The sequence below is a fragment of the Acomys minous genome, assembly GCF_964271855.1.
Source record: "Acomys minous genome assembly, chromosome: 2".
Lineage (NCBI taxonomy): Eukaryota > Metazoa > Chordata > Mammalia > Rodentia > Muridae > Acomys > Acomys minous.
Window position 1 is genome coordinate 72,005,712 of NC_140484.1, and position 25,906 is coordinate 72,031,617.

The following is a 25,906-nucleotide window of genomic DNA, read 5'->3' on the forward strand; positions in this document are numbered from 1 at the left end:
AGGCAGAGGCACAGCCAATTATCAGCTCAACACTCCACACACACACACACACACACACACTCCACACACACACACACACACACACACACACCCTGCCCCCCCCCCCCCAGGTCCTCTGACTTCCTAGTCTCAGTCCAGTCCCACCAGTTAGTACTTAGGCAGAAACTGCCGAGTATGGGCCCAGCTGCTGTGTTTTCAGTTGCAACCTGGAGGTGAAAAAAGATCCGGTTGCTGGGCCCTTTAAATGCGCAAGCTCCGCCCCTCCCTGCCCAGCCCTTCGGGGAAGTCTTCCCGAGTGTGTCGAGTGTGTGAAGGAAATTCCAGACCTGTGGCCCGCAGCAGCCAGCTACCCTTCTAAATGTGAGTACAACATCTCGACCCTGTCCGGACACCAGACTCCCACCCAGAACTAGGGGTCTGTCCCACAGGCTCTCCTGCTTTCTTGCGACTTTTTCGGGGGAGCAGTAACACCTCAGTCACAAAGGGCAGGAAAGAGGGCGTTGGCAGCTCTGATTTGAGTGGTTTCACTTTCTAGGAGTTTTCGGGGATTAGAGACGCTTTGTCAGTATCCCCATCTTCCCCAAGCCTCAGGCCCATCTGATGCCAGGGTCCCACAGAAGAGTGGGGTGAGGGGGGTGAGGCCCAGAATCACGTGTGCGCTACTGCCTACTCAGGAGGCTGAAACAGGAGGATGCCGGGAGCCCAGAAGTCCCTCGCCTCCACAGGCACATACTGAGACCCCGTCTGTTTTTGTTTCTGTTCGCTGGTTGGCTCTTGTTTCCTAAATGGTCCTGAACTCTATGTAGCCCAGAGTGACCTTGAACATCTGGTTGTCTTGCTTCCACCTCCTGAGTGAATGCTAGCATGGATGCCAGCCGTCACTTCTCCATTGTATCTAGTGCCGGGGCTGGAAGGTAGGGCTGCGTGCATCTTAGGCAAGGACTCTCCAAACCGATGGAACGTAGCTCGATGGCACAGTGTATGTCTAAGCCTCAGTTTTCTGTCCCTGACACATTTTTCTTTCTTTCTTTTTTTTTTTCTTTTGTTTTTGTTTTTCGAGACAGGGTTTCTCTGTGTAGCAGCTCTGGCTGTCCTGGAACTCGCTCTGTAGTCCAGGCTGGCCTCGAACTCACGGAACTCCACCTGTTTCTGCCTCCCAGGTGCTAGGATTAAAGGCCTGTACCACCACCGCCTGGCACCTGGCACTGGGGGGAACCTTGCAGACACAGTTTGCAGCTCTTGGGCAGCGGAGGCAGGAGGGTCTCCAGAAGCTTGGGGCCAGCCTGAGATAACTCACCATAGCCTGAGCTTGTAAGCCCTGTCATAAATAAAAGCCAGTTAGGGAAAGGCACAGCTTTCATTCAAACTCCATCTTCGGTTTTACTTCCCTGAGGACCTGGGCTCCGCCTTTCCTTGGGTGACTGGCATATATGACATAACCTTGGTTCCCTTCTGTACCTGTCTTGGAGGCTTTCCTGCTGCCCTGTGCAGGGTTGTGCCAACCATGGGCCTTGGCCAGTCACTTAAGCAGTGCCTAGCATAGCTTGGTTTCTAGAAGGTGCAGAGATTAGTGAGAACAAGAGTCTTTGGAGAAAGGGGAATTAAGTAAATAGGAAGTTCATCTGAACAACCAGCCTGAGGTTCTAGGGACGTAGGACAGATGCCTGGAGCCCAACTCTGATAAGAGATGGTGGTTGAGGCGGTTGTTTCTCATGTCCTGCGCTTCCTGCCTGTGGACCCCTGGGACATGTACACCCAACCAGACACAGAGATATACCTAAAGAAAAGGTAAAATAGGCCGGGCATGGTGGCGCACGCCTTTAATCCCAGCACTCGGGAGGCAGAGGCAGGCGGATAGCTGTGAGTTCGAGGCCAGCCTGGTCTACAAAGTGAGTCCAGGACAGCCAAGGCTACACAGAGAAACCCTGTCTCAAAAAACCAAAAAAAAAAAAAAAAAAAGAAAAGGTAAAATAAAAAAGTCCCAGTCAAGTCTTGTTTAGGAGAGGACCCTTTGATCTAGATCGGGGCTTCTGAGCCTGCTTCTAGTGTGCACACAATTCACTTTGGTGATTGGCATTTATTTGTAAGTGGCAGAGCCACTTGGCACATGGTGAGGCCACCAAGCTGTTCCCCTGTCATAAAGTTGGGCCACAGCTCAGGGTAAGATTTTCTTCTCTTTTTCCCAGGGTCTCGTTCTAGCCCTCCCTAGGCTGGCATGCCTAGGTTACAGTTTTATAGCACGGATTGGCTAAGAGTTTTCCAGTTTTCTTTTCTTTCTTTCTTTCTTTTTTTTTTTTTTGGTTTTTTTGAGACAGGGTTTCTCTATGTAGCCCTGGCTGTCCTGGCCTCGCTCTATAGACCAGGCTGGCCTCAAACCCACAGAGATCCTATCCTCTTGCCTCTGCCTCCCTGAGTGCTGGGATTAGAGGTGTGTGCCACTGCACCCACTTGATTAAGATTTTTCTTAAGGGGCTAATGAGACTGCTGCCGAGCATCACTGCTAACCTCAGAGTTCAAGCCTCAGAACCAGCATGGTGGCCGATGAGATCAGCGAGGGGCTCCATGAAGGACGGTCCCTGCTAATACTGAGTGTGCATCTTTTCTTACACCCAAAGTGGGCAGCTGTCTGGTGGCTGGGCCGGGCCACCACCTTTGCCTTCGTTCTCTGGATCAAGAGAGCAGAGGTGGGGACAAAGGGAGCTACTTGAAGCTAGGCATCGAAGGGTGGATAGAGGTTGGAGAATGAATAAAATGTTGTGAGTGTGTAGTGTCCCAGGCCTGTAATCTCAGCACTTGGAAGTGTGTATAAAGAAAAAGGAAGGGGCTCAGGCTGTGGGGACAGATGGGTTCTTATCAGAGGGGACAGGAGAGCGAACTCTGTGGCAATGTTAATCTTTAAACTAGGAAGTGCAGCAGTGGTGCCTGTTGATGGCAGGCAATAGAAACTGTTAGCCGCAGGAGGGGGTGCGGCTGTTCAAAGTGGGGTGCAGTCACAGGGCTGGGACAGGCCTGCCACTGACTTGGTGCGCTCGCTCGTTCTCCTGAAGGCATAATAGGGGTTCAAGGCCATTGTCACTCAGTTTCATACTGAGTTCAAAGCCAGCCTGGACTACGCACCTGCCAGAGAAAGGAGGAGGGGGTCCCTGCACTCAGATGCAGTCTGATGTGTTGAGCTTGGACTGTTTGGGATGAGCCCTTGTCTTCCCAAACCTGTAGCTTTAGGACACAACATTGTTTTCAGTCAGCAGAGGAAGGTTGGTTCCTAGGAGTGGTTCGGTGCTAAGGTTGCTATGACAGAGGTCTGACAGTACTGGCATTTCCTGCTGTTCGGGCTTTATTTTGTTTTTCTGAGACACGGTTTCCCTGTGTAACCCTGGCCTCGAACTTTGCTCACAACCATCTATAATGTCATCTGGTGTATACTGTATACATAATAAATAAATCTTTAAAAAAAAAAAAGAAAGAAAGAAAAATATCCGTGCTCAGCTGGGCTTGGTGGCACACACCTGTAATCCCAGCACTCAGGGAGGCAGAGACAGACAGATTACTGTGAGTTCGAGGCCAGCCTGGTCTACAAGTCCAGAACAGCCAGGGCTATAGAGAGAGATTGTCTCAAAACAAAATAACAACAGCAATAATAATAATAATAATGGGTCTTTACAAGCAAAACAAAAAACTCCCTACAGGCCAGGAACGCAGTGTGGTCACTTTGAAACAGGCACTGCGTGTTTAGATTCACCGTGCCAGCCGTGGGAAGGTTAGCGGCTGGCTAATGTCTGAAGTATGTTGATTCATGACATCAATTTTGGCTGATACATCAATATTGCCTTCGAGTTATCAGACAAGGAGTGAAGGCGATAATGATGGCCCAGAGCTGGAGAGATGGTTCAGTAGTTAAGAGCACTGGCTGCTCTTCCAGAGGACCTGAGTTCAATGCCTGGCACCCACATGGCAGCTCACAACTGTGTGAAACTCCAGTTCCAGAGGAGCTGACATCCTCACACAGACGTATGCACAGGCAAAACACCAATGCAAATAAAATAAGTAAATAATTTTTTTAAAAAAAAGAATGGTGGCCCATACCAATATTCCCAGCACTCAGGAAGCTGAGGCAGGAGACTTGCTTTGAGTTCAAGGCCATCATGGACTTCATAGTAATCCACTATCTAGGGCTGGCTCAAAAAGAGAAACAAACAAAAACAAAAAAAACCAGACATGGTGGTTCACTCTATAATGCCAGCATTTGGGAGACAGAAAGATTGTCATGCACTCAAGGCCAGCCTGGGCTACAACCCATCTTTAAAAAGGCTGCGATAAAGAGCCTGTCTTGTGTTGTGTTGTGTACTGGAGACCAGTCCACTAAGCTGTACTCTGGCCCACACACCCCTCTTTGAACAGCAAGCTGAACCCAGCTTCTGTTGAGGAGTTAGGATTAGCCGTGGCTCCTGTCACTTGCAGCCTCATGATCAGACCAGACCAGGCGTGTACCCCAGAGCTGGCAGGGAACAGCGCTCAGTACCCAGTGGAGAGGCGCAGCGGGCAAGAGTTGGGGCCGGACCTGAGACAGGACCATCTATAGGATAGATCCTTTGCCACTGGCTTGTTTATTTTGAGACAAGGTCTCGATTTGTAGCCCTACCTGCCTCCAACTCACTATATAGACCAGGCTGACCTCTATCTCATAAAGACCTTCCCACCTCTGTCTTCCAAATATTGAGATTAAAGGTAAGTGCCACCCATGTCTTTGGAGGTCCCTGACATAACAACCAAACAACTAGGACTGTACACATCATCTAGTAAGCCACCAGAGTGTGAGACTTGTCACAAATACAGGGCAGAAGGGCAATGCTCCAAGGGAATTTGATTGGTGGTGTTAGTGGAAGGGGAGCCCTGGGGTGTGGCAGGGGAGTGGACCGGAAGTGAAAGGGGACTGTTGTCCTGAAGCAGGAGCTCGGCCTCAGAACCAGGCCAGAACCCAGCCTGATCAGCTTTGAAGAAAACTCTTGCTGAGTCACTGAGCTGGGAAAGGCTCTCCGGCCCCCTGACTGTGCCCAGCTGGAGTGACAGATGGTGAAGAGGCCTCAGGCTTGGGGAGTAGAGCATTGTACAGCAAGGAGCCAATAGAGGCTGTTCTGGAACCTACTCCCACCTCAGAGGGCCATCTATGGTTCCCTTCTTTCCAGGTGGGGCCTCCAAACCCTGCTGGCATCCCAGGCCCTTCCTTCTGTCCATCTGGTTTCCTGGCCCGGCTTCTCCCTTGCAGCGAACCTGCAGAGGAGCCCCTGGAGGGACCCTGCCTCCAACTGTGGGAAGCTCTGCCTGGGTCCGGGGAGGGGAGGGGGCATGTCTCTAACAGGCCGGTTAGGTTGATGAGTAATTTACTTCCTTCCTGACCAGTAGACAAGTGAAGAGTAAGCCCTAATGCCAGGTGGGGAAGGAGGCTGTGACTACACCCCTCGCTGGGTTAGGAAGATTGGGCCTTGGGCCCTGTCTGTTCTCAGTAGTAAACACAGCACTGGTAAGGAGCCAGGCTTGGCTCCCGGTGCTTTCTGTACAAACATGTCATCACAGTGCTGGGAAAAGACGGTTAGTCATTCCAGTTTTGTAATTGAGGAGGGAGATGGAAGAACAAAGGACTCCTCTAAGGTCACCCATCCCAAAACAGTCCCGAGTCCTGTGGCGGCCATGAACGCCTTCAATCCCAGCACTCAGGGAGGCAGAGACAGATGGATTTCTGAGTTCAAGGCCAGCCTGCTCAATAGAGCAAGTTCTAGGACATCCAGAGCTACCCAGAGACACCTCCCCCCTGGGTTATAGTTTAGGTGATGACCCCAATTTACAGAGTCTTGAATGCTTCTCTCCTAGACCAGGGTCCCTTTTCATATTGTGGAGCAACCGGGATAGAAGCAAAGCTGAGCCAGGTGAGCACTGGCTGGGAGCACTTGGGGCAGAGGGATCAGAGTAGGGAGAGAGGCTGGAGGTCAGAGGGCTAGCTCTGGGACTGGAAAAGCCGCCCTCCTGAGACTAGGGAACCTAGCCTCGTGTGAACAGGGAGCCTAGGAAAACATCTCAGTCAAGCCCAACACACCTGCTAGGAAACGTCAGGGTGTGTGTTTGTTACTTTATGTGTTTGAAGAACAAAATCCCCACAACTTCAGGAAGGACTTGGGTTTTTTGTTTTGTTTGTTTGTTTGGTGGTTTTGGTTTTTCGAGACAGGGTTTCTCTGTGTGGCCTTGGCTGTCCTAGACTCACACTGTAGACCAGGCTGGCCTCGAACTCACAGGGATCCACCTGCCTATGCCTCCTTAGTGCTGGGATTAAAAGTGTGTGCCACCATCGCCTGGCTAGGACTTTTTTTTCCCCCATCCTTTGAAGTTGCCATCACCATGGTAATGGCATGGCAGCCGGACCCAGTGGCAGCGGGCCATGCTACCCACTAGCAGTCAGGACCGAGGCTAAATGCAGGTGCTCAACTTGTTCTCTCCTTTTGATTTGGTGTGCGCCCCAAGCCCCCCCCCCCTCAAGTGGCTGGCATGGCGGTTCTGCTGGGAACGCATCAATTAGCCTAATTTGAAAAGTCCCCTTAGAGACAAGCCCTGAGGACTGTCTCCTGTCAACCATCACCCGTCATGCCTGGGAAGCATACCAGAAAAGCCTTGGGCCAGGGAAACACCTCAGATGGTAAAGTGCTTGCCATTCCTGTGAGAGGACCTGTTTTCAGACCTCAGCACCTAAATTTAAAAATGGTAGGGGCTGGAGAGATGGCTCAGTGGTTAAAAGCACTTCCAGGACGTGGGTTCAATTCCCAGCACCCACATGGCAGCTCACAACTGTCTGTAACTCCAGTTCCAGGGGATCTGACATTTTCACACAGACATACATTCAGGTAAAATACCAGTGCACATAAAATAAAAGTATAAAAAAAATCTTATGAAAAAAAAAAAAACCAAAAAGCTCAACACTATGATTCTAGATCCCTGGAGCTCACTGGACAACCAGCCTGCTGGAGTTGGCAAGCCACGGGTCCTACTGAGAGGTTTTGTTTTCTTTTCTTTGGTGGTGTGGGTGTCTTTAAAAAAACAAACAAACAAACAAAAACAAAAAAACCAAGGTGGGACAGGAGACATGAGGTACAGGTACTTTCTGCTAAGCCCGAAAAACTGAGTTTAACCTCTGGGATCCATGTACTTGAAGGAGAACTAACTCTACTTCCTTAAGCTGCCCTGTGATTTCCACAGGCACTCTGGCACACACTAAATAAATATATTTTAACAAATTAAAAAAAAAATCAGGGTGTGGTAGCTCTTGCTTGTAATCCCAGCACTCAGGGAACAAAAGGCAGGCATTTCCTGCAAATGGAGATGACAGCCAAGGTTACAAAAGAAACCTTGTTTCCAAAAAAATAAATAAAAACTAAAAAATGGTGGGGTAATCTCAGCACGTGGGAGGCAGAAGCAGGCCAGTCTCTGACTTTGAGGCCCACCTGGTCTACACAGTGAATCCAGGACAGCCAAGGCTACAACAGAGAAACAAAGAAACCCTGTCTGGGAAAACCAGGGGGGGGGGGGAAGGTGTCACCTGAAGAAAAACACCCGAGGTTGACTTGGAGCCCCCGTATGGACCTGTAGACACCCCAAACAAACAAAGGCTTTTTGTTCTTTTTTGGGTTTCGGTGTCTTCAGGTTTTGTTTTTGTCCCGCAGTGGGGTCTCAAGCTTGCTGTGTAACTAGGGGTTCCTTCAGCGTCCCGATCCCCCCCCCCCTCTACCTTCTGAGTGATGGCATGGCCGATGGCAGCCACCACTGCAGTTCTTGTGGTGCTGGGAACTGAACACGAGAGACAAGCACTCTCCCAGCTGAGCCCCATCCCTGGTCCAGCCCAAGCCTTCCACATCCAGGCCCCTAAGCAACGTTAACTGTGCTTCTAACTACCTTAGAGAGGAAAAGGCCAGCCGGGGGTATAACTCAGTGCTAAAAAGAGATTTTTGTCTACCACTTGTGAAGCCAGTCCTCAGTTCTGTCAAGACAATTACTAGTAGTAACAACATTAATAAAAATTAAATCAGCCGTTGCCTCAGGCAGGGCTCTAGTCTAACAGCACCACATGCCATGACCGCAAATGACTGACTTTCAGTCTTTATCTGATTACAACCGCTCAGAGGTATAGAAAGAATCCAGAATGGCGAAATACGATCAACCAGCCACAATGGCTATTTAAGTTTTAAGTAGTTTTTTTTTTTCCCTTTTCCCTCCATTTTGGGGACTGAGCCTAGGACCCAGTGCTGTACTGGTGAACCACACTGCTAGCCCCTCAAATTAAAATTGAAGTTTCTCCTGGGGAAACTTACTTTGGGGAGGAACTTGTTTATTAATTCTTACAGGTTGGATCCATTGTGTGGGGAGTCAGGGCAGCAGCTGAAGGGCAGGGGCCATGAGGGGTGCTGCTTACTGACTTGCTCCTGGTGACTTGCTTAGCCCTCTTTCTTTTTCTTTCTTTCTTTCCTTCCTTCTTTCCTTCTTCCCTAATTTTTAATTTATTTTTATTTCATGTGCATTGGTGCATATTGCCTGCATGTATGCCGATGTGAGGGTGTCATAAGCCCTAGGAACTCGAGTTACAGACAGTTATGAGTTGCCATGTGGGTGCTGGGAACTGAACCCAGGTCCTCTGGGAGAGCATCCAGTGCTCGTAACTGCTAAGCCATCTCTCCGGGCCCTGAGTCTACTTTCTTAGCCACCCAGGACCACGTGTTCAGAGGTGGTCCTAGCAACAGTGCTCAGGACCACGTGTTCAGAGGCGGTCCTAGCAACAGTGGTCGGGACCACGTGTTCAGAGGTGGTCCTAGCAACAGTGGTCGGGACCACGTGTTCAGAGGCGGTCCTAGCAACAGTGGTCGGGACCACGTGTTCAGAGGTGGTCCTGTCAACAGTGGTCCCTGGGCCCTTCTCTACCAATGAGCAATCAAGAAAACGCCCCACAGGCTTGCCCATGAGGAGCCTCATGAAGGCATCTTCTCAGTTGCGGTCTTCTTCCCATTTGAATCTAGCTAGTGTCAAGTGGATGTAGGTTTGCTCAGGGGTAGAGCACTTGCCCAGTATGTGCAAGGAAGGCCCTTGGTTACATTCTCAACACCGCCAAAACAAAATTGCTTTGCGCAAGCATGGTGGCATGTGCATGTAACCCGGGCACGCAGGACGCTGAAGCTGAAAGATAGAGTTTAAAACCAGTCTGGGGTACATAAACAAGATCCTGTACAAAACAAAGAAACAAAAAAAGTAACCATTTCTTTTCGCAGACGCACTAGCCATGTTCTGTAGAGTCACATGTGGCCAGTCCAGACAGAAGATACAGGGCATTTCCAGGTGCTAGAGAGATGGCTGAGCAGTTAAGAGTACTTGCTGCTCTTGCAGGGGACCACAGCTGCCTTTGTCTCTAACTCCAGGAAATCCAAAGCTTTCTTCTGGCCTCTGCAGGCACTGTACACACACACACACACACACACACACACACACACACACACACACACGGAAAGACACAGAGGGAGGAGTTCAGGCATTTAGGCATAGTCTCTGGGTCATAGGCTCTGCATTGCCTAGCAAACTTAATTGCCTTTTTCTGGCTCAAAGAGACATGTCCAAAGTCCAAGGGACACTGGGTGTAAGGATGGGCAGGGCTAAGGGTGTGTGACATTCACAAATAAGCCACGCATCGAATGTGGCCAGGATTCAGAGGTAAATCCAGTAGAGTGGGTCCATACAAACCCATTTGCTGGGGTTTTTTTTTTTTTTCCTCTCCACACCTACTCCTACTATGTCTTGTGACAGCAGGAACTGAGGGTGTTCACAGGCCAGGGAGCTGAGCAGAGTGAGGCTCTGGGGCTTTGCTGTGTTATGAATCTACCTGTTTCAATGGGGGCGTCGCTTGGCTCTTTTCTGTGGCGGGGGCCCACTTCGGAAAGGTTCACCTCAGCACTGCTTAGATACAGCACCGGAAGATGGAGCGTGCAGATGGACATCCGATGACAGCCCGGCCTTCTTGAGCCATGGGATAAAAAGAGGCTGCTTGGTTCTGGAGAAGCCAGTGAGCTTCACAGAAGCCATGGCTCCCCAGCGCGTGCAGGATAGGGCCACATAGCTGTGTCCCAGAGAGATCTGCTCGCTCAGCTTGGCCTAACTGCCTGGTGCACGTTAGGACCTGGAGACCTTTGATCTACAGGGAGAGCAGGGAGGGAAGGAAAGGTGGGAGTTACCTCTTGGCTTCTGTGGGTAACTGAAGCAAGCAGTTCTCAGCAGAGGTGAGGTCTGAGGTGGGGACAAGAAAAGGAGGAACAGGCATGGCGGAGCTCAGGAAGGCCGTGAGCTCAGAGGCAGCCAAGGCTGTAGAGTCAGACTCTGGCTCAGAGGTGGGGGCGGGGCGGGAAGGGGTGTGAGAGACAAGAGAGGTGGCTGAGAGGTTAAGAGTGCTTGCAGAGGACCCAAGTTTGAGTCCCAGCTCATACGGGTGGCTCATAGTCACCTCTAACTCCAACTCCAGGGGTTCTGACACCCTCTTGTGACCCATGCAGAGTCCCCAGGTACACACAAAGTATACATACATACATACAGGCAAAACATTCAGACACATAAAATAAATTACATACATACATACATACATACATACATACATACATACATACATACATAAGAGAGGCTGGAGCAATGGCTCAGCAGTTGAGCACTTGCTGCTCTTGCAGAGGACCCAAGTTCCGTTCCCAGCACCCGTGTGCCACTAACTCCAGTTCCAAGGGATCTGGCCTCTGAGGGCTCCTGCGTGCAAGCACACGGTACAGATAAATTCATGCAAGCAAATATACATGTCATGAAATTGATGATGATGGTGGTAGTGGTGGTGATGGTGGTGATGGTGGTTTTTCCAGACAGGTTTCCCTGTGTAGCAAAAGCCCCTGGCTGTCCTAGAGTCACTTGGTAGACCAGGCTGGCCATAATCTCACAGAGATCCTCCTGCCTCTGCCTCCCCGAGTGCCGGGATTAAGAGTGTGCTGGCCACTGAGCCCGGCTCCCTGTGTTTATCTTTTGTCTTCCCTACCTGTCCTTTTTCCGTGCTGCAACCAGGTTAACCCGGGGCTTAGGATTCACCATGGCAACCGAAGAGGCTATCATCCGCATCCCCCCATACCACTACATCCATGTGCTGGACCAGAACAGCAATGTGTCCCGTGTGGAGGTTGGACCAAAGACCTACATCCGGCAAGACAACGAGAGGTTGGCATGGAGCTGTCCCGGCTGAGGAGAGCCTGGCTGGCAGGAGTGACCCTTAACTGGGTGGCTGGGAGGTTTCTCTTGCTTTTCCTGCCTCCTTTGGACCACCACTCTGGCTCCTCACATCCCTTCTTACTGTATGACAGGGTACTATTTGCCCCGGTGCGCATGGTGACAGTACCCCCACGCCACTACTGCATCGTGGCCAACCCCGTGTCCAGGGATGCCCAGAGCTTGGTGTTATTTGACACCACAGGACAAGTCCGACTTCGGCACGCTGACCAGGAGATCCGATTGGCCCAGGACCCCTTCCCCCTGTACCCAGGGGAGGTGTTGGAAAAGGTACCTGGCTTTTCCTCCCTGAAGCCAACTCTGTCCTTGCTCCTAGGGCTCCCTGCTGCCCTCCAACAGGGAAACACAGGGCCTCTGGAAGAGTTGAGGAAGAGGGATGGTTACGGGTTTCCACCAGCGGCAGAGTTGACTCACTCTTTATTCCAACTACCCTGCTCTCCACACGAACCTCAGATAGGCCTGCCCTGTCTCATAAGACCCACGTCTAGATGCCTGTGGCTGTTGCAGTCTGGGCATGGACCACCATCAGCCAAACCCTCATCCACGTTGCCCTCAGGCTTGAGCTCCCAAGCAAGGATGGCTGCTGAAATTCATTAATAGTTCCACCTTTACCTGCTTGGAATATTATGATTTTTTTGTTTGTTTTTTTGTTTTTTGGTTTTTATGGGGGGGGGGTTTCGAGACAGGGTTTCTCTGTGTAGCCCTGGCCTGTCCTGGACTCACTTTGTAGACCAGGCTGGCCTTGAACTCACAGTGATCCACCTGCCTCTGCCTCCCCAGTGCTGGGATTAAAGGCGAGCGCCACCACGCCCAGCTATTTTATGGTTTTAAACTAACTCTCTGTACTGACCAGCGCCCTTTATGCTATCATTACATCTTATGTACTTACCTATTTGGGTGGAAGGCATGCATGCATGCTACAAATTGTGTGTGGAGGTCAGGGAACAACTTACCACCTACAGGAGGCAGCTCTTTCCTTCCACCATGGGGGCCCTGGGGGTTGAACTCAGGTCATAAGACTTGGCAGTACCTCCACCACTGGACAATCTTGCCAGCTCACTTTTAAGTTTTCCGGTTTATTTATTTATGTATTTTCCCGGTGCTAAGGATAGAACTCAGGGCATTGCGTCTGCTAGGCAAGTGCTCTATGTCCACAAGCCCTAATCAGTGCCTCTTGCTCCTGAGCGCCTAATAGCATGGGGGTGCACACAGCTGGGGAGAAGGGACGGTAATAATGATGAGGGGTCAGTGAGGTAGCACAGCAGATGAAAGCATTTGTTTCATAAGCCCGACAAGCCAAGGTCAGCCCCCCCCCAAACTGTTGGGGGGCGGGGGGAAGGAAGACAGGACCGACTCCTCTGAGTTGTCCTCAAACTTCCAAATGTGCACAGGAATTCATGCCCATCTACACACATACGCACAGATATAGATAAGATAAAAACCTTAGTGAAACAATAAACAATGAGGAATGGTTAAAACAGTAAATTTTTAAAAGAATCTGAGTGAGCCGGGCGGTGGTGGCGCACGCCTGTGATCTTAGCTCTCAGGAGGCAGGGGCACACCCACGGGTCTCTGAGTTCGAGGGCAGCCTGGTCTGCAGAGTAAGTTCCAGAGTGAGACCCTGCCTAGAAACCCCTTCCGCAAAACAAAAACAAAAACAAAACAAAACACAACAAAACAAGAAAGAAAGAAAGAAAGAAAGAAAGAAAGAAAGAAAGAAAGAAACTGAGTGAAGAGTCTAAAAAACTCTGTGTCCCCTTGTCTTTCCTCAGCGTCCTGCTCTGGGTGAGGAGGGCTGAGGAAGCCGTGGGGCCTGAGGAGCAAAGCTTCCCCATGCCTGCCTCAGTGTGACCTCTGCTCCCCTACAAACCTTCCAAGAAGGTTCATCCACAGAGGGGCCTTTCCTTCCTGAATCAGTACTCATATACTCTCCCGTGGTACCATATTCTGTGAGGCGGGCAGGGTTTTCTAATGGCGTTAGAGACATTTTCTGATTCAGCCTCCTCCCTCGTCATGACCATGGCAACAGCTTGGCCTTCCTTTTATTTGTTTGTTTGCTTGGGGGGGGGGCTTTTTGGTTTATTGTTTGGTTTATTTTATTTATTTATTTATTTATTTATTTATTTATTGTTTTTCATGACAGGGTTTCTCTGTATAGCCCTGGCTGTCCTGAAACTCACTCTGTAGACCAGGCTGGCCTTGAACTCATAGAGCTCTGCCTGCCCTGCCTCCCAAGTACTGGGATTACAGGTGTGCGTCACCATGGCCTGGCCGTGCGTGTATTTTTGAGACAGTGTCTGTCCATGTAACTGTGGCTTGCCCAGAACTCTCTATGTAAACCACACTGGCTTGGCACATGTGGCGGTTCTCAAGCCTCGGGCTCCCAAGTACCAGTCTGGCACGGCGGCCATGGGCGTTACTTAGGCTCATGTCTTGACTGCATTCTTTAATAGCTGTGCACTTGCCCCACCTACAGCAAGCCTTAGATTATTTTCAAAGACCAAATCAAGTCATGTTTGTAAAGACATTGCTACAGACTTTTAGGTTCATCTGCTTTTATAAGACCTCCCCTTTCCTGCTGGAGGGAACCCTGTGACCTACCGACAAGGCAACCCTGAAAGCAAAGCCACAACATTAAAACCTGCTTTGCATAGGCTTTTTTTTTTTCTATGTAGACTGCTTCCCTTTTTGCTTGCTTGTTTGTTTGTTTGTGTGAGGCAGGGTCTCCTGTAGGCCAGGCTGATCTAGAACTTGCTGTGCTGCTGAGGGTGATCTTGAACTCTTGGCTTCCCTTGTTGGCATGTCTCAGGTGCTGTGATTATAGGCATGTGTCACTGTGCCCAGCTCGATGTTTGTACTTTTAAACACTTCATAGAGCTGTTGTTTGCCCTGGCCTGTGGGGTTCGACTAAAACTCGGGAGAAAGTTCACCTGTTGAAAATGCAAGGCACAAATAAGGAGAGCAAGTCTCATTGATCAAACTCTCAAACTTTATTAGTCAGGCAGCAGCTTTTGTAAGTCAGAAGGCAGGGGAGCATATTGCTATAGCAACCCAGCTGCAGGCTTTTCTCAAAACACAGGGAATTCCAGACAGGGTCATAATGTCCTGCCACACAGGGTATCTGGCTCCCTCTTTGTCTAGTCTAACTGTTAAACCATAACAGGGTCGCTCCATCTCTGTCTTTAGTCTAACTGCCGACCCACAACAGGGTCAGCTAGTTTCTGGTGAAAGGCAAGCTCTGGGAAAAACAGAGACTTAAAGGTGCAGGCTCTGACAAGATGGCTGAACATTGGCCATATGGCCTATCGTTCCCAACAGTGGTTCTCAACCTTCCTAACGCTGCGACCCTTCAATACAGTTCCTCATGTTGTGGTGACCTCCAACCATAAAGTTATTTCATTGCTACTTCATAACTAAGTTTGCTCCTGTTATGAGTCTTAACATAAATGTCTGATATATGGCCCCAAGGGGGGGGAGGAGTGACAACCCACAGGTTGAGAACCACTGCTGTCGTGCAGACAAGGACCTGCAGTTGCCATTTTTTCAGCTTCCTAGATGTCTCTCCCAATCTGCCACAAGGTCTTCTCCTCGCTCTTGTCCTCACCAGAGCATAGTGTTCTTGGTTCATCAGCAATGGCTTCCTTGCTTCTTCAGACCACGTGGCCTTGGGCCTACCCCGACCTTGTATATTGCACTAGGGTTTTAATGGAGCTGCGCAAAGACGGATGTTGTGGGGCTGGATGTGTGGTTCAGCGGTAGAGCGCTTGCTCAGCATTCATAGGCCCTGATTTGTCCCACAGTGGTGTGGACCTCCCAGAGGCCGCTGCTGTGGGCGCTGGCCTCCAGGGTGCCAGCTGTGAACCCTTCTTGCCCTGTAGGACATCACGCCGCTGCAGGTGGTCCTGCCCAACACTGCGCTGCATCTTAAGGCCCTGCTGGACTTTGAGAATAAGGATGGGGACAAGGTCATGGCAGGGGATGAGTGGCTGTTTGAGGGCCCTGGTAAGTTCTGTCTCTGTCCTTTGGGCTTTGTCTGCGCCAGGGACTCCTGCCTTCCTACCATAACCCTGGCATCTCTGATGATGACATTGGCTTCCTCCTGCCTTCCTGCCATAACCCTGGCGTCTCTGATGCCAGCATTGGCTTCCTCTTCCTTCCTACCATAACCCTGGCATCTCTGTGCAGGCATTGGCTTCCTCCTGCCTTCCTACCATAACCCTGGCATCTCTGACTGCCAGCATTGGCTTCCTCCTGCCTTCCTACCATAACCCTGGCATCTCTGATGATGGCATTGGCTTCCTCCTGCCTTCCTACCATAACCCTGGCATCTCTGACTGCCAGCATTGGCTTCCTCCTGCCTTCCTACCATAACCCTGGCATCTCTGATGATGGCATTGGCTTCCTCTTCCTTCCTACCATAACCCTGGCATCTCTGACTGCCGGCATTGGCTTCTTCCTCCCTCCTACCATAACCCTGGCATCTCTGTGCAGGCATTGGCTTCCTCCTGCCTTCCTACCATAACCCTGGCATCTCTGACTGCCGGCATTGGCTTCTTCCTCCCTCCTACCATAACCCTGGCATCTCTGATGTCGGCCTTGGCTTCCTCCTCCCTCCTACCATAACCCTGGCATCTCTGATGATGGCATTGGCTTCCTCCTGCCTTCCTACCATAACCCTGGCATCTCTGATGTCGGCCTTGGCTTCCTCCTCCCTCCTACCATAACCCTGGCATCTCTGATGATGGCATTGGTTTCCTCCTGCCTTCCTACCATAACCCTGGCATCTCTGATGCCGGCATTGGCTTCCTCCTCCTTCCCCAGGCACCTACATCCCCCAGAAGGAGGTGGAGGTCGTTGAGATCATTCAGGCCACTGTCATCAAGCAGAACCAGGCCCTGCGGCTGAGGGCCCGCAAGGAATGCTTTGACCGCGATGGCAAGGAGAGGGTGACAGGTAGGTGGGTGGGCAGGAAGGGCCCTCCCTGCAGGGCAAGCAGGTGGAGCCGGGGCAGGGTTCTCCCCTGGGGTGTGTGTGTGTGTGTGTGTGCACATGTGCATATATATGCACGTCTGTCTGTCTGTCTGTGTCTTTGGGGAGGTGGGGTTGAGACAGGGTTTCTCTATGTAGACCAGGCTGGTTTGGAACTCAGAGATCACCTGCCTCTGCCTCAGCGGGGATTAAAGGTGTGCACCTCCACTGCCCAGCCTGTCTGGTTTTCATTGTTTGTTTTTGTTGTTTTTTTTTTAGTTTGTTTCAAGACAGGGTTTCTCTGTGTAGTCTTGGCTGTGAGTTCAAGGCCAGCCTGGTCTACAAAGAGACTCCAGACCAACCAAGGCTACACAGAGAAACTCTGTCTAGAAAAACCAAAATTCAAAACCAAACCAAAACATACAGTCCATGATGTCTTCAAACTTTATGTGTAACTCAGGTTGGCCCAAAATCCTCAATCCTACCTCAACCTCCTGAGTGCCAGGATTATGGATATATGCCACCATACCCAGCCTCTGAAAGTTTTTATTTGATTTTAAATTTACTTTATTTATTGCATATGAGTGCTTTACAGAAGAGGGCATCAGATCTCATTATAGATGGTTGTGAACCACCATGTGCTTGCTGGGAATTGAACTCAGGACCTCTAGAAGAGTAGGTGGTGCTCTTAACCACTGAGCCATCTCTCCAGCCCCTTTGTTTTGTTTGTTTTAATTCTTCTGGCACAGAGGTTAGTTTTCCTCTGGCATCATAAAAAGCAGCAGGTACAAGGACCTTGTCAGGTGCTCAGCTCTGGGGACAGTGGCATTTCTTTGCCTTCAAACCCCAGCTGGTCCTGTTTTCTGGGCTGTCAAGAAGTGATGGTGGGTGATTGTTTATGCTTGGCTCCTTCCTGCTCATGTCCCAGGTGAGGAGTGGCTGGTCCGATCTGTGGGTGCTTATCTCCCAGCTGTGTTCGAAGAGGTGTTGGATCTGGTGGACGCTGTGATCCTTACAGAAAAGGTATGTGCTCAGAGAAACAGACAAGGACAGACACCATCCCAATGGTCACTAGAGAAATCAGCTCAGATCTCCAGGGGAGAGGCCTGTAGCATCCTCCAGGTTAGGTAGGCATTGTCTCTGAGAACTGGGATCCGTTAGCAGCCTATGGTGCCACAGATATTCTGTGCTTTCTCCTGCAGACAGCCCTGCACCTCCGGGCACTGCAGAACTTCAAGGACCTTCGGGGAGTGGCCCACCGCACTGGGGAGGAATGGTTAGTGACAGTACAGGACACAGAAGCCCACGTGCCAGACGTCTATGAGGAGGTGCTGGGAGTGGTACCCATTACCACCCTGGGACCTCGGCACTACTGTGTCATCCTTGACCCAATGGGACCTGATGGCAAGAACCAGCTGGGACAAAAGCGTGTTGTCAAGGTAAGCTGCTCTTCCCCCCCCCCCCCAGACTGGGAGGATCAAGACCTCTGAGCGACAAGAGGCTGCCGGTTAATCTTCCTCCCTTCACTTTTTCTAAACAAACAAGTGTTCCGGAAAGACCTTCAGTGTTTTTGTACGCTTAGGAGTATATTCCTGACACACTGTCCTGTTGGTTCCCCTAGTGGCCGTGGGCTTCCCCTGAAGTTCCTGGGACTTGCTTCCCCATAGTGTGGGGAAGCACTGTCCTTTGCCCTCCACTGCCTCCTGTGAGAACGAATGGGGCTCAGCAAGCTGCCTCTGCAAAGGCAGGGACCCGATAGTTTAGGGCCTGTGTGGATGAGGTTTCTGCTCAAGTTACTCAACAAGGCTGCTGTCACAACTCCTTGGAGATAGTGTGGAAGCTAAGCCAGAAACGAGGTGTGTGTTGATGCACTAGGGAGTTTAAGGTAGGAGGGTCGGAAGTTCAGGGCTGGAGAGATGGCTCAGAGGTTAAGAGCACTGACTGCTCTTACAGAGGTTCTGAGTTCAATTCCCAGCAACTACACAGTGACTCACGACCATCTACAATGTGATCTGGTGCCCTCTTCTGGCCTGCAGGTGCACATGCAGGCAGAGCACTGTATACATAATAAATAAATCTTAAAAAAAAAAATAATAAAAAGATTAGGAGTTCAAGACTCAGAGTGAGTTTTGGGCCACCCTGGATACATGAGCTCATATCTTAAAAAGGAAAACAGCAGGGTCAGGGGAGGCAGTGAAAACAACCCTTGTAGGGTAGGACTCGATGGTGCTCGCTCTTAATCCCAGCACTCAGGAGGCAGAGGCAGGTGGACCTCTGAATGCCAGCCAGGGCTACTTAATGAGACCCTGTTTCCAAAACAAACAAAACAGCCTAAATGTTTATCATTTGATGGATAGCTTTTTTTTAAAATGTGGCTGTGAATTTGTGGCCAACTTGGGCTACACAGCAAGCACTCTTCTCAAAGGGTAAAAAAGCCAATGAAGCATGTGCTGGCAGTCCCACCTACTCCGGAGCCTGATGCAGGAGTCCAGAAGTTCAAAACCAGTCTGGTCCCATATCATCATCGGCAGCAGGTTCGATTTGAATCTAAGTGTGACTTTGAGTGTGTCCACCCTCAAATTCCGCCATATCAAGAAAACAAGCCACGGGAGAAATGAAAAGCAACAATGACCATTTTGTTTTCTCTGGAGATTCTTCGGTTTAGCTTGTGTGTGTATGTGTCTGTGTGTGTGTATGTGTGTGTGTGTGTGTGTGTGTGTGTGTGTGTGTGAGAGAGAGAGAGAGAGAGAGAGAGAGAGTGTTCTCACTTTGTTTTTGTTTTTGTTTTTTGTTTTGTTTGTTTGTTTGGAGACAGGGTTTCTCTTTGTAGCCTTGGCTGTCCTAGACTTGCTTTGTAGACCAGGCTGGCCTGGAACTCACAGAGATCCACCTATCTCTGCCTCCCAAGTGCTGAGATTAAAGGTGTGCACCACCACCGCCCGGCTGCTTAGGGTAATTCTTAACTGTTGAGGACCTAGACCCTGATCATTTACAAGTTTGACCAGTTGAGATGCCAGCATCCGTCCACACAGACAGACAGGGGCTAGGATAGGGGTATCCTTTGGGCTTCTGTCTTCAACACAAGCCCAGCACAGCATGGGGATGGGACCTTCCCGTACCACGAGAAGACCTGGCTCTAGGTCACACGGTGGGTGGCAAGCCAGAAGGCTATATGGAGGCAGTGTGGCTCTCCATGACCTAACCTTCCCTTTCCCTCACTAGGGAGAGAAGTCCTTTTTCCTCCAGCCGGGGGAGAGGCTGGAACGAGGCATCCAGGATGTGTATGTGCTGTCCGAGCAGCAGGGGCTGCTACTGAGGGCGCTGCAGCCCCTGGAGGAGGGAGAAGGCAAGGAGAAGGTCTCCCACCAGGCCGGAGACCGCTGGCTCATCCGTGGGCCCCTGGAATACGTGCCGTCTGCAAAGGTGGAGGTGGTGGAGGAGCGGCAGGCTATCCCTCTGGACCAAAACGAGGGCATCTATGTGCAGGATGTCAAGACCGGGAAGGTACCAGCTGGGGGATGGGAGGTACCAGCAGTGGCTTCCCCCAGGCAAGCCGGTGATGCTAATGGGAAGAGGCAGGAGGGGGGAGAAGACTCCAACAGCATATGCAGCAGCTGCCAGGTGGCTGGCTGGCAGATGTGAGGCCATTTCACACTTCATTTGCCTTCTCCGCGTCCTAAATATCTGATTTTTACGTTTTAGAGACTCCAGCCGAAAGAATTACCGAGGCTTTAGGACAGGGAGGCGTTCATGCCTTACTGCAGATGTGGTCCTAGCATAAAGGTCTTAACTGAATGCAGCCCACATCTCGGTAGACTGCTGCTGCTTCACCTACAACCTTGACCTTGTTTCACTGAGGATGACACTGCCAGCTCTTCCCCTGAGAATCTAGTGGAAAAAATGGTTCAGAGTCTGAGGCAGTGCTGGTGTACATAAGGTGTGTCCCGCGATGACACCTGTGGCTGCCATGCCTACCACACTGCTCCCAGCAAGGAAAACCCTAGGAAAAAAAAAATATCAAGCACTTAGTACATACCAAGTGCTGTTCATTGGATTAAATGTGGGTACCCCACCAGGGCGGTCGTGGTGCACGCCTTTAATCCCAGCACTTGGAAGGCAGAGGCAGGCAGATCTCTGTGAGTTCGAGGCCAGCCTGGTCTAGGATAGCCAAGGCTACACAGAGAAACCCTGTCTCAGGGGAAAAAAAAAAGACAAAAACGTGTGAACCCTTCACCTTTCCAAAACCCCAGCTGACCCATTGTACAGATGAGGAAAGAGAAGTGTAGCTTGAAGGAAACACCTAGCAGATGGCAGCCTCGCTTGGGTGCAGCCTCCCTGCAGGGATCGCCTTTCACCAGGACGCCGTGTCACCCCTGGGCAGGGTCGGCTCAAACTCCCTCTCTGAAAACCCCTTCCCTAGGTGCGGGCTGTGATCGGAACCACCTACATGCTGACGCAGGATGAGGTCCTATGGGAAAAGGAGCTGCCTCCTGGGGTGGAAGAGCTCCTGAACTTGGGCCATGACCCTCTGGCAGACAGGGGGCAGAAGGGCACAGCCAAGGTCCTTCAACCCTCAGCTCCGAGGAACAAGACTCGAGTGGTCAGCTACCGGGTCCCACACAACGCGGCGGTGCAGGTTTACGACTACAGAGCCAAGCGGGCCCGGTGAGCGAGCAGACCGCCTCTGAGGGGCCCTAAGGGAAGAGGCTCTCAGGGCGTCTGACTCCCACCTCTTTCCACAGCGTGGTCTTTGGGCCCGAGCTGGTGTCACTGGATCCCGAGGAGCAGTTCACGGTGCTGTCCCTTTCTGCCGGACGGCCCAAGCGCCCTCACGCCCGCCGTGCACTCTGTCTGCTGCTGGGACCTGACTTCTTTACTGACGTCATCACCATTGAAACTGCAGATCACGCCAGGCTGCAGCTGCAGCTTGCCTACAACTGGTGAGGCCGAGGACTTTCCCTGGTCCTCACTCACCGCGTGGTGTGGAAGAGCTAGCTAGCACTGTGACCAAGGCGGAGAGGGTGCTGGCCTAGTGACGGTTAAGAAAAGCATAGGCCTTAGAGCCGTCTTGCCTGGATTCTAAGTTTTGGTTTGCCACATATGGGGTGCCCTTGGGTTTAACACCTCAAACCCTCTATTTCATCTTCTGTAAAAATGGGAGAAAGTGCATCTCCACCCTAGCGACGACTCTGTGAGGAGTCCATGGGAGCCCAGGTGCTTGCTGGGCACAAGTTAACATCTCCACTGGAGGAGCTACTGTCCATCCTCCCATCCCCCCAGAGAAAGGTGTTGAAATCCTGCTCAGAGAGGCTATCATCTTTCTTGTGGGAAAATAGCTTACCCATTCCGGGCTTTTTGGTCACAGGCACTTTGAGCTGAAAGACCGGAATGACCCGGAAGAGACGGCGAAACTTTTCTCCGTGCCTGACTTCGTGGGTGACGCCTGCAAGGCCATTGCGTCCCGGGTCCGGGGGGCCGTGGCCTCTGTCACCTTCGATGACTTCCACAAGAACTCAGCCCGTATCATTCGCATGGCTGTTTTTGGCTTTGAGATGTCAGAAGACGCGGGTCCGGACGGCACGCTCTTGCCCAGGGCTCGGGACCAGGCAACCTTTCCCCAGAATGGGCTGGTGGTGAGCAGCGTGGATGTACAGTCAGTGGAGCCCGTGGACCAGCGGACCCGGGACGCCCTTCAGCGTAGCGTCCAGCTGGCCATTGAAATTACTACCAACTCCCAGGAGGCAGCAGCCAAGTGAGTGGTGCGTGGGACCAGGGCAGGGGGAGCATCTCAGCCAGTGCCAACACCTGAATAACAGTTAACGTGGCACTTACAAATGCCAGTTCCTGCTGCCAGCATGACTGTTAAAACTGAGCAGGCCATCCCTGCTTCTGTGGCTTCTCCTCCCTTTTAGGGCCTGCCAGGCTTGGCCTCGCTGTCCCCTGTCTTCAGCTTGGTCCCACCCCACCCCACCCCCCTTGGGCCTTTGGAACTTCTCGGCCCCAAGGTCACTTCCTTGGAGAGCCTTTTACTTTCTCTTACAACCGTTGCGGTGTCCTCTTTGCCGTGCACCCACTCGCTCCCAGGTGCTCACCGATGTCGGGAAGCCCTCCAGCCTGTTTGCTTCCTGTGAGGCAGTGCTTCAAGCCTGTCTTCCACAGGCCCAGAGTCACGCCATGGCTGCTTGCAGCTTGCTCACTGTTCTGGCTCCAGTGCATGTTAAATGCTTGGGGAGGAGGGCAGGGCCAGTCTCTACTTCGGGTACTCCTTTCTCAGCTCTGGCACCCCCCCTTCCCCCCAGCTAGCATCTCATTTGTCCCTACTGTTACCCAGGCATGAAGCTCAGAGATTAGAGCAGGAAGCCCGTGGCCGCCTTGAGAGGCAGAAGATCTTGGACCAGTCAGAAGCCGAAAAGGCCCGCAAGGAACTCTTGGAACTTGAGGCTATGAGGTGGGTCAAGAAATGGCGGTGGATGGGCTGGACAGAGGGCTCAGAGGTTAAGAGCACTGACTGATCTTCCAGAGGTCCTGAGTTCAATTCCTAGCAACCACATGGTGGCTCACAACCATCTATGATGTGATCTGATGCCCTCTTGTGGCCTGTAGGTGCACATGCAGACCACTGTATCAATAATAAAGAAATTTTTTTTTTTTTAATGGACGGGGAAAGACTGGCCATCCTGAGGGTATTGGAAAAGCTGCTAGCTCAGGCAGGGGTTGGGGTAAGAGGCAAGCAGAGCGTGCTCCAAGGCATAAGTCAAACCATCAGAAGGGCTGAGGATATGGCTTAGTGATAGAGCACTTGCCAGTATGTACAAGGCTCTGGGTTCCATCCTCAGTATTGGAAGAAAATTAAAAATTATGAGCCGGGCGTGGTGGCGCACGCCTTTAATCCCAGCACTCGGGAGGCAGAGGCAGGCGGATCGCTGTGAGTTCAAGGCCAGCCTGGTCTACAGAGCAAGTCAGGACAGCCAAGGCTACACAGAGAGACCCTGTCTCAAAAAAACCAAAAAAAAAAAAAATTATGGCCAAGCAAGAAGACAGTGGGTAAAGGAGCTTGCCACCAAGCCCGATGACCTGAGTTGCCTGAGACAGTTCCAGGACAGGACTGACTCTCACAAGTTGTCCTCCGACCCTCATACTTGTGTCACGGTGTCATCCCTACTCAAGTCCCTGGGTGAGTGGGTTTCTCTTCGAGGCTTTCCTCAACTCTGTTTCCGCTGCAGCATGGCTGTGGAGAGCACTGGAAACGCCAAGGCAGAGGCCGAGTCCCGGGCAGAGGCGGCGCGGATCGAAGGAGAAGGCTCTGTGCTGCAGGCCAAGCTAAAGGCACAAGCCTTAGCCATTGAGACGGTGAGCCGAGGGGCTGCTGCTGCTGGAAGGGTGGGGCATTGGGACCCGGAAGAGGCCTGTTCATCAAAAGGCCCTCAAACCAAGTGGGGCACCCACTGAGTAGCCTGAGGGAGCATGGCTCAGCCTCCCCGGGGGGTCTGCAGAGTCCTCTGTCCTGTAGCAGTGCACTTAGTATATTTATTTCCTGAAGACAGTAATCCTTGATACGGCCATTCCACTAATGAGCACTGGAGCATTGGCCCCTTTGTTGTGGCTTTCACATCTGTGACCTCATTTCATGCTTGAGGTATATGTCACCTCCATTTTACAGCGGGGCTTGAATGAAGGAACCTCCTTCCCAAGAGTCACTGATGAGAAACAGCGGCGGAGCTTGTTCCCTTGGGGTTGCTGGCTTGGGTGACCCACTGGACAATTCCTGGGTCACATGACTGTTGGAGCCTGGGCTGATGGAGTCTGGTGCTAATTGCTGGCTCCTCCAGATCTTGTTACTGCCCTGAACCTTGCCTCTCTGATTGGCTGAATATAAATACACCTGAGCAAGGCAGAAGGAAAGGGCAGAGTGAAGGTTCCAGGGCTTTGAAGAGAGGATCTTGGGGGGGAGAGGGGGTGGGAAGGGGGGGAGGAAGGAGAGCGGGAACAGAGGAAGGAGAAGAAACAACAAGGGACAGGAGTAGAGTCACGTGGGCCCAGAGAAGGAATTCTGAAGTTCCTCATGGAAAGAGATGGAGAGCATTAGGAAGTATTTGGGATTATGGATGGGAGGTGGCCCAGCTAGAAATTACTAGAAGCAGATGGAGCGGCGTGGAGATGGGGAGTTCCTGGAGGCTTAGGAGGTAACACCTGCCTTGCCCTAGGCAAAGGCTTATTCTAAAATACATAGGTGTCTGTGTTTTCATTGCTTGATAGAGGGTTAGAAAATACCATGTAGGGCTGGAGAGACGGCTCAGAGGTTAAGAGCACTGTCTGTTCTTCCTAAAGGTCCTGAGTTCAATTCCCAGCAACCACATGTTGGCCCACCGCCATCTATCATGAGATCTGGTCCCTTCTTCTGGTGTGCAGGTGTACATGCAGGCAGAATACTGTATACATAATGAATAAATAAATCTGAAAAAAAAAAAGAAAATACCATGTAATAATAATTAGCTGAATGATAAATATTTAGTAGGCCATTCTTTAAAATTAACTACAGGGGGCTGGAGAGATGGCTCAGTGGTTAAGAGAACCGCTTGCTCTTCCAGAGGTCCTGAGTTCAATTCCCAGCAACCACATGGTGACTTTGTAACCATCTGTAATGTGATATGGCGCCCTCTTCTGGCTTGCAGGAGTACATGCAAGCAGAGCACTGTATACATATACATAAATCTTTTTTTAAAACTATGCAAATTAACTACAACAGATAAAGCCTAAAGCCAGCTGGTCTCCCCCTTCTAGGAAGCTGAGCTGGAGCGAGTGAAGAAAGTACGAGAGCAGGAACTGGTCTACGCGCAGGCCCAGCTGCAGCTGGAGGTGAGCAAGGCACAGCAGCTCGCCGACATAGAGGCAAAGAAGTTCAAGGAGATGACAGAGGCTCTGGGCCCCGGCACCATCAGGGACCTGGCTGTGGCTGGGCCGGAGATGCAGGTGAGAACAGAAGGACACAGGAGGAGAGTGGATGTCTGCCTTGGAACCGAGAAGGTAGAAGGGGACCGCATGTGGGGAAATGGGCTGAGAGGGAACTGCCCCTGTGGCCTGTCATTGAGTGCCATGCGATGCCACACCAGCCACTGTCCTAGACCCTGCCAGGAGGATGGTAACCTGTGAGCCATCGGTGCCTCAAAGAAGGCGAGGGTGGCACCTCAAAAACCACTTGGTTTAGGGCGGGGGGCTGTTCTGAAGGGCGGCGCCCTATGGATGAAGGGCGCAGCTGAGGTAAACGGGACAGTTTTCTGACAACGTCGCCTTGCCTGACTTTTACCCTCCCACCCTGCAGGTGAAACTTCTCCAGTCCCTGGGCCTGAAATCCACTCTCATCACAGATGGTTCTTCGCCCGTCAACCTCTTCAACACGGCCTTTGGGCTGCTGGGGCTGGGCTCTGATGGTCAGCCACCAGCACCAAAGTAATCTGGGGGCCCAGCCCCCCCGCCCAACATTCCCTGTCCCCCTTCCCCCCCAAACCAAGGAAGGCTTGCTTCGCCAGGCTCTGAAGCAGCCATGCTGTGCCTTAGGTCAACAATGACTGCCCTGACAACGGCTAAAATAAAATGACAATTTTAGGCA

The 25,906-nt window shown here is 51.4% G+C and overlaps 1 protein-coding gene across 2 annotated transcripts; it reads left to right on the top strand.

Moving 5' to 3' along the window:
- The first annotated feature begins 247 nt into the window (after nucleotides 1-247).
- MVP (major vault protein) lies at nucleotides 248-25,906 on the top strand. Of its 2 annotated transcripts, none has more exons than XM_084772766.1 (15): nucleotides 248-360; nucleotides 11,113-11,262; nucleotides 11,406-11,601; nucleotides 15,210-15,333; nucleotides 16,153-16,284; nucleotides 17,228-17,322; nucleotides 17,502-17,738; nucleotides 19,522-19,803; nucleotides 20,720-20,964; nucleotides 21,042-21,239; nucleotides 21,665-22,051; nucleotides 22,631-22,747; nucleotides 23,523-23,649; nucleotides 25,081-25,269; nucleotides 25,619-25,906. In XM_084772766.1, coding segments are annotated over exons 1-15 (2,613 nt in total). In that variant the 5' UTR covers nucleotides 248-358; the 3' UTR covers nucleotides 25,751-25,906. The 2 variants fall into 2 exon arrangements, with proteins under 2 accessions (XP_084628892.1, XP_084628893.1); XM_084772767.1 differs by lacking the exon at nucleotides 248-360 and adding an exon at nucleotides 9,648-9,732.

What these genes read in the sequence shown, in the direction of transcription:
- MVP (XM_084772766.1), top strand. An exon ending in ATCCGGCAAGACAACGAGAG is followed by an intron (nt 11,263 to 11,405) that starts GTTGGCATGGAG and finishes ACTGTATGACAG; the next exon opens with GGTACTATTTGCCCCGGTGC. An exon ending in CTGCAGCTTGCCTACAACTG is followed by an intron (nt 21,240 to 21,664) that starts GTGAGGCCGAGG and finishes TTTTGGTCACAG; the next exon opens with GCACTTTGAGCTGAAAGACC.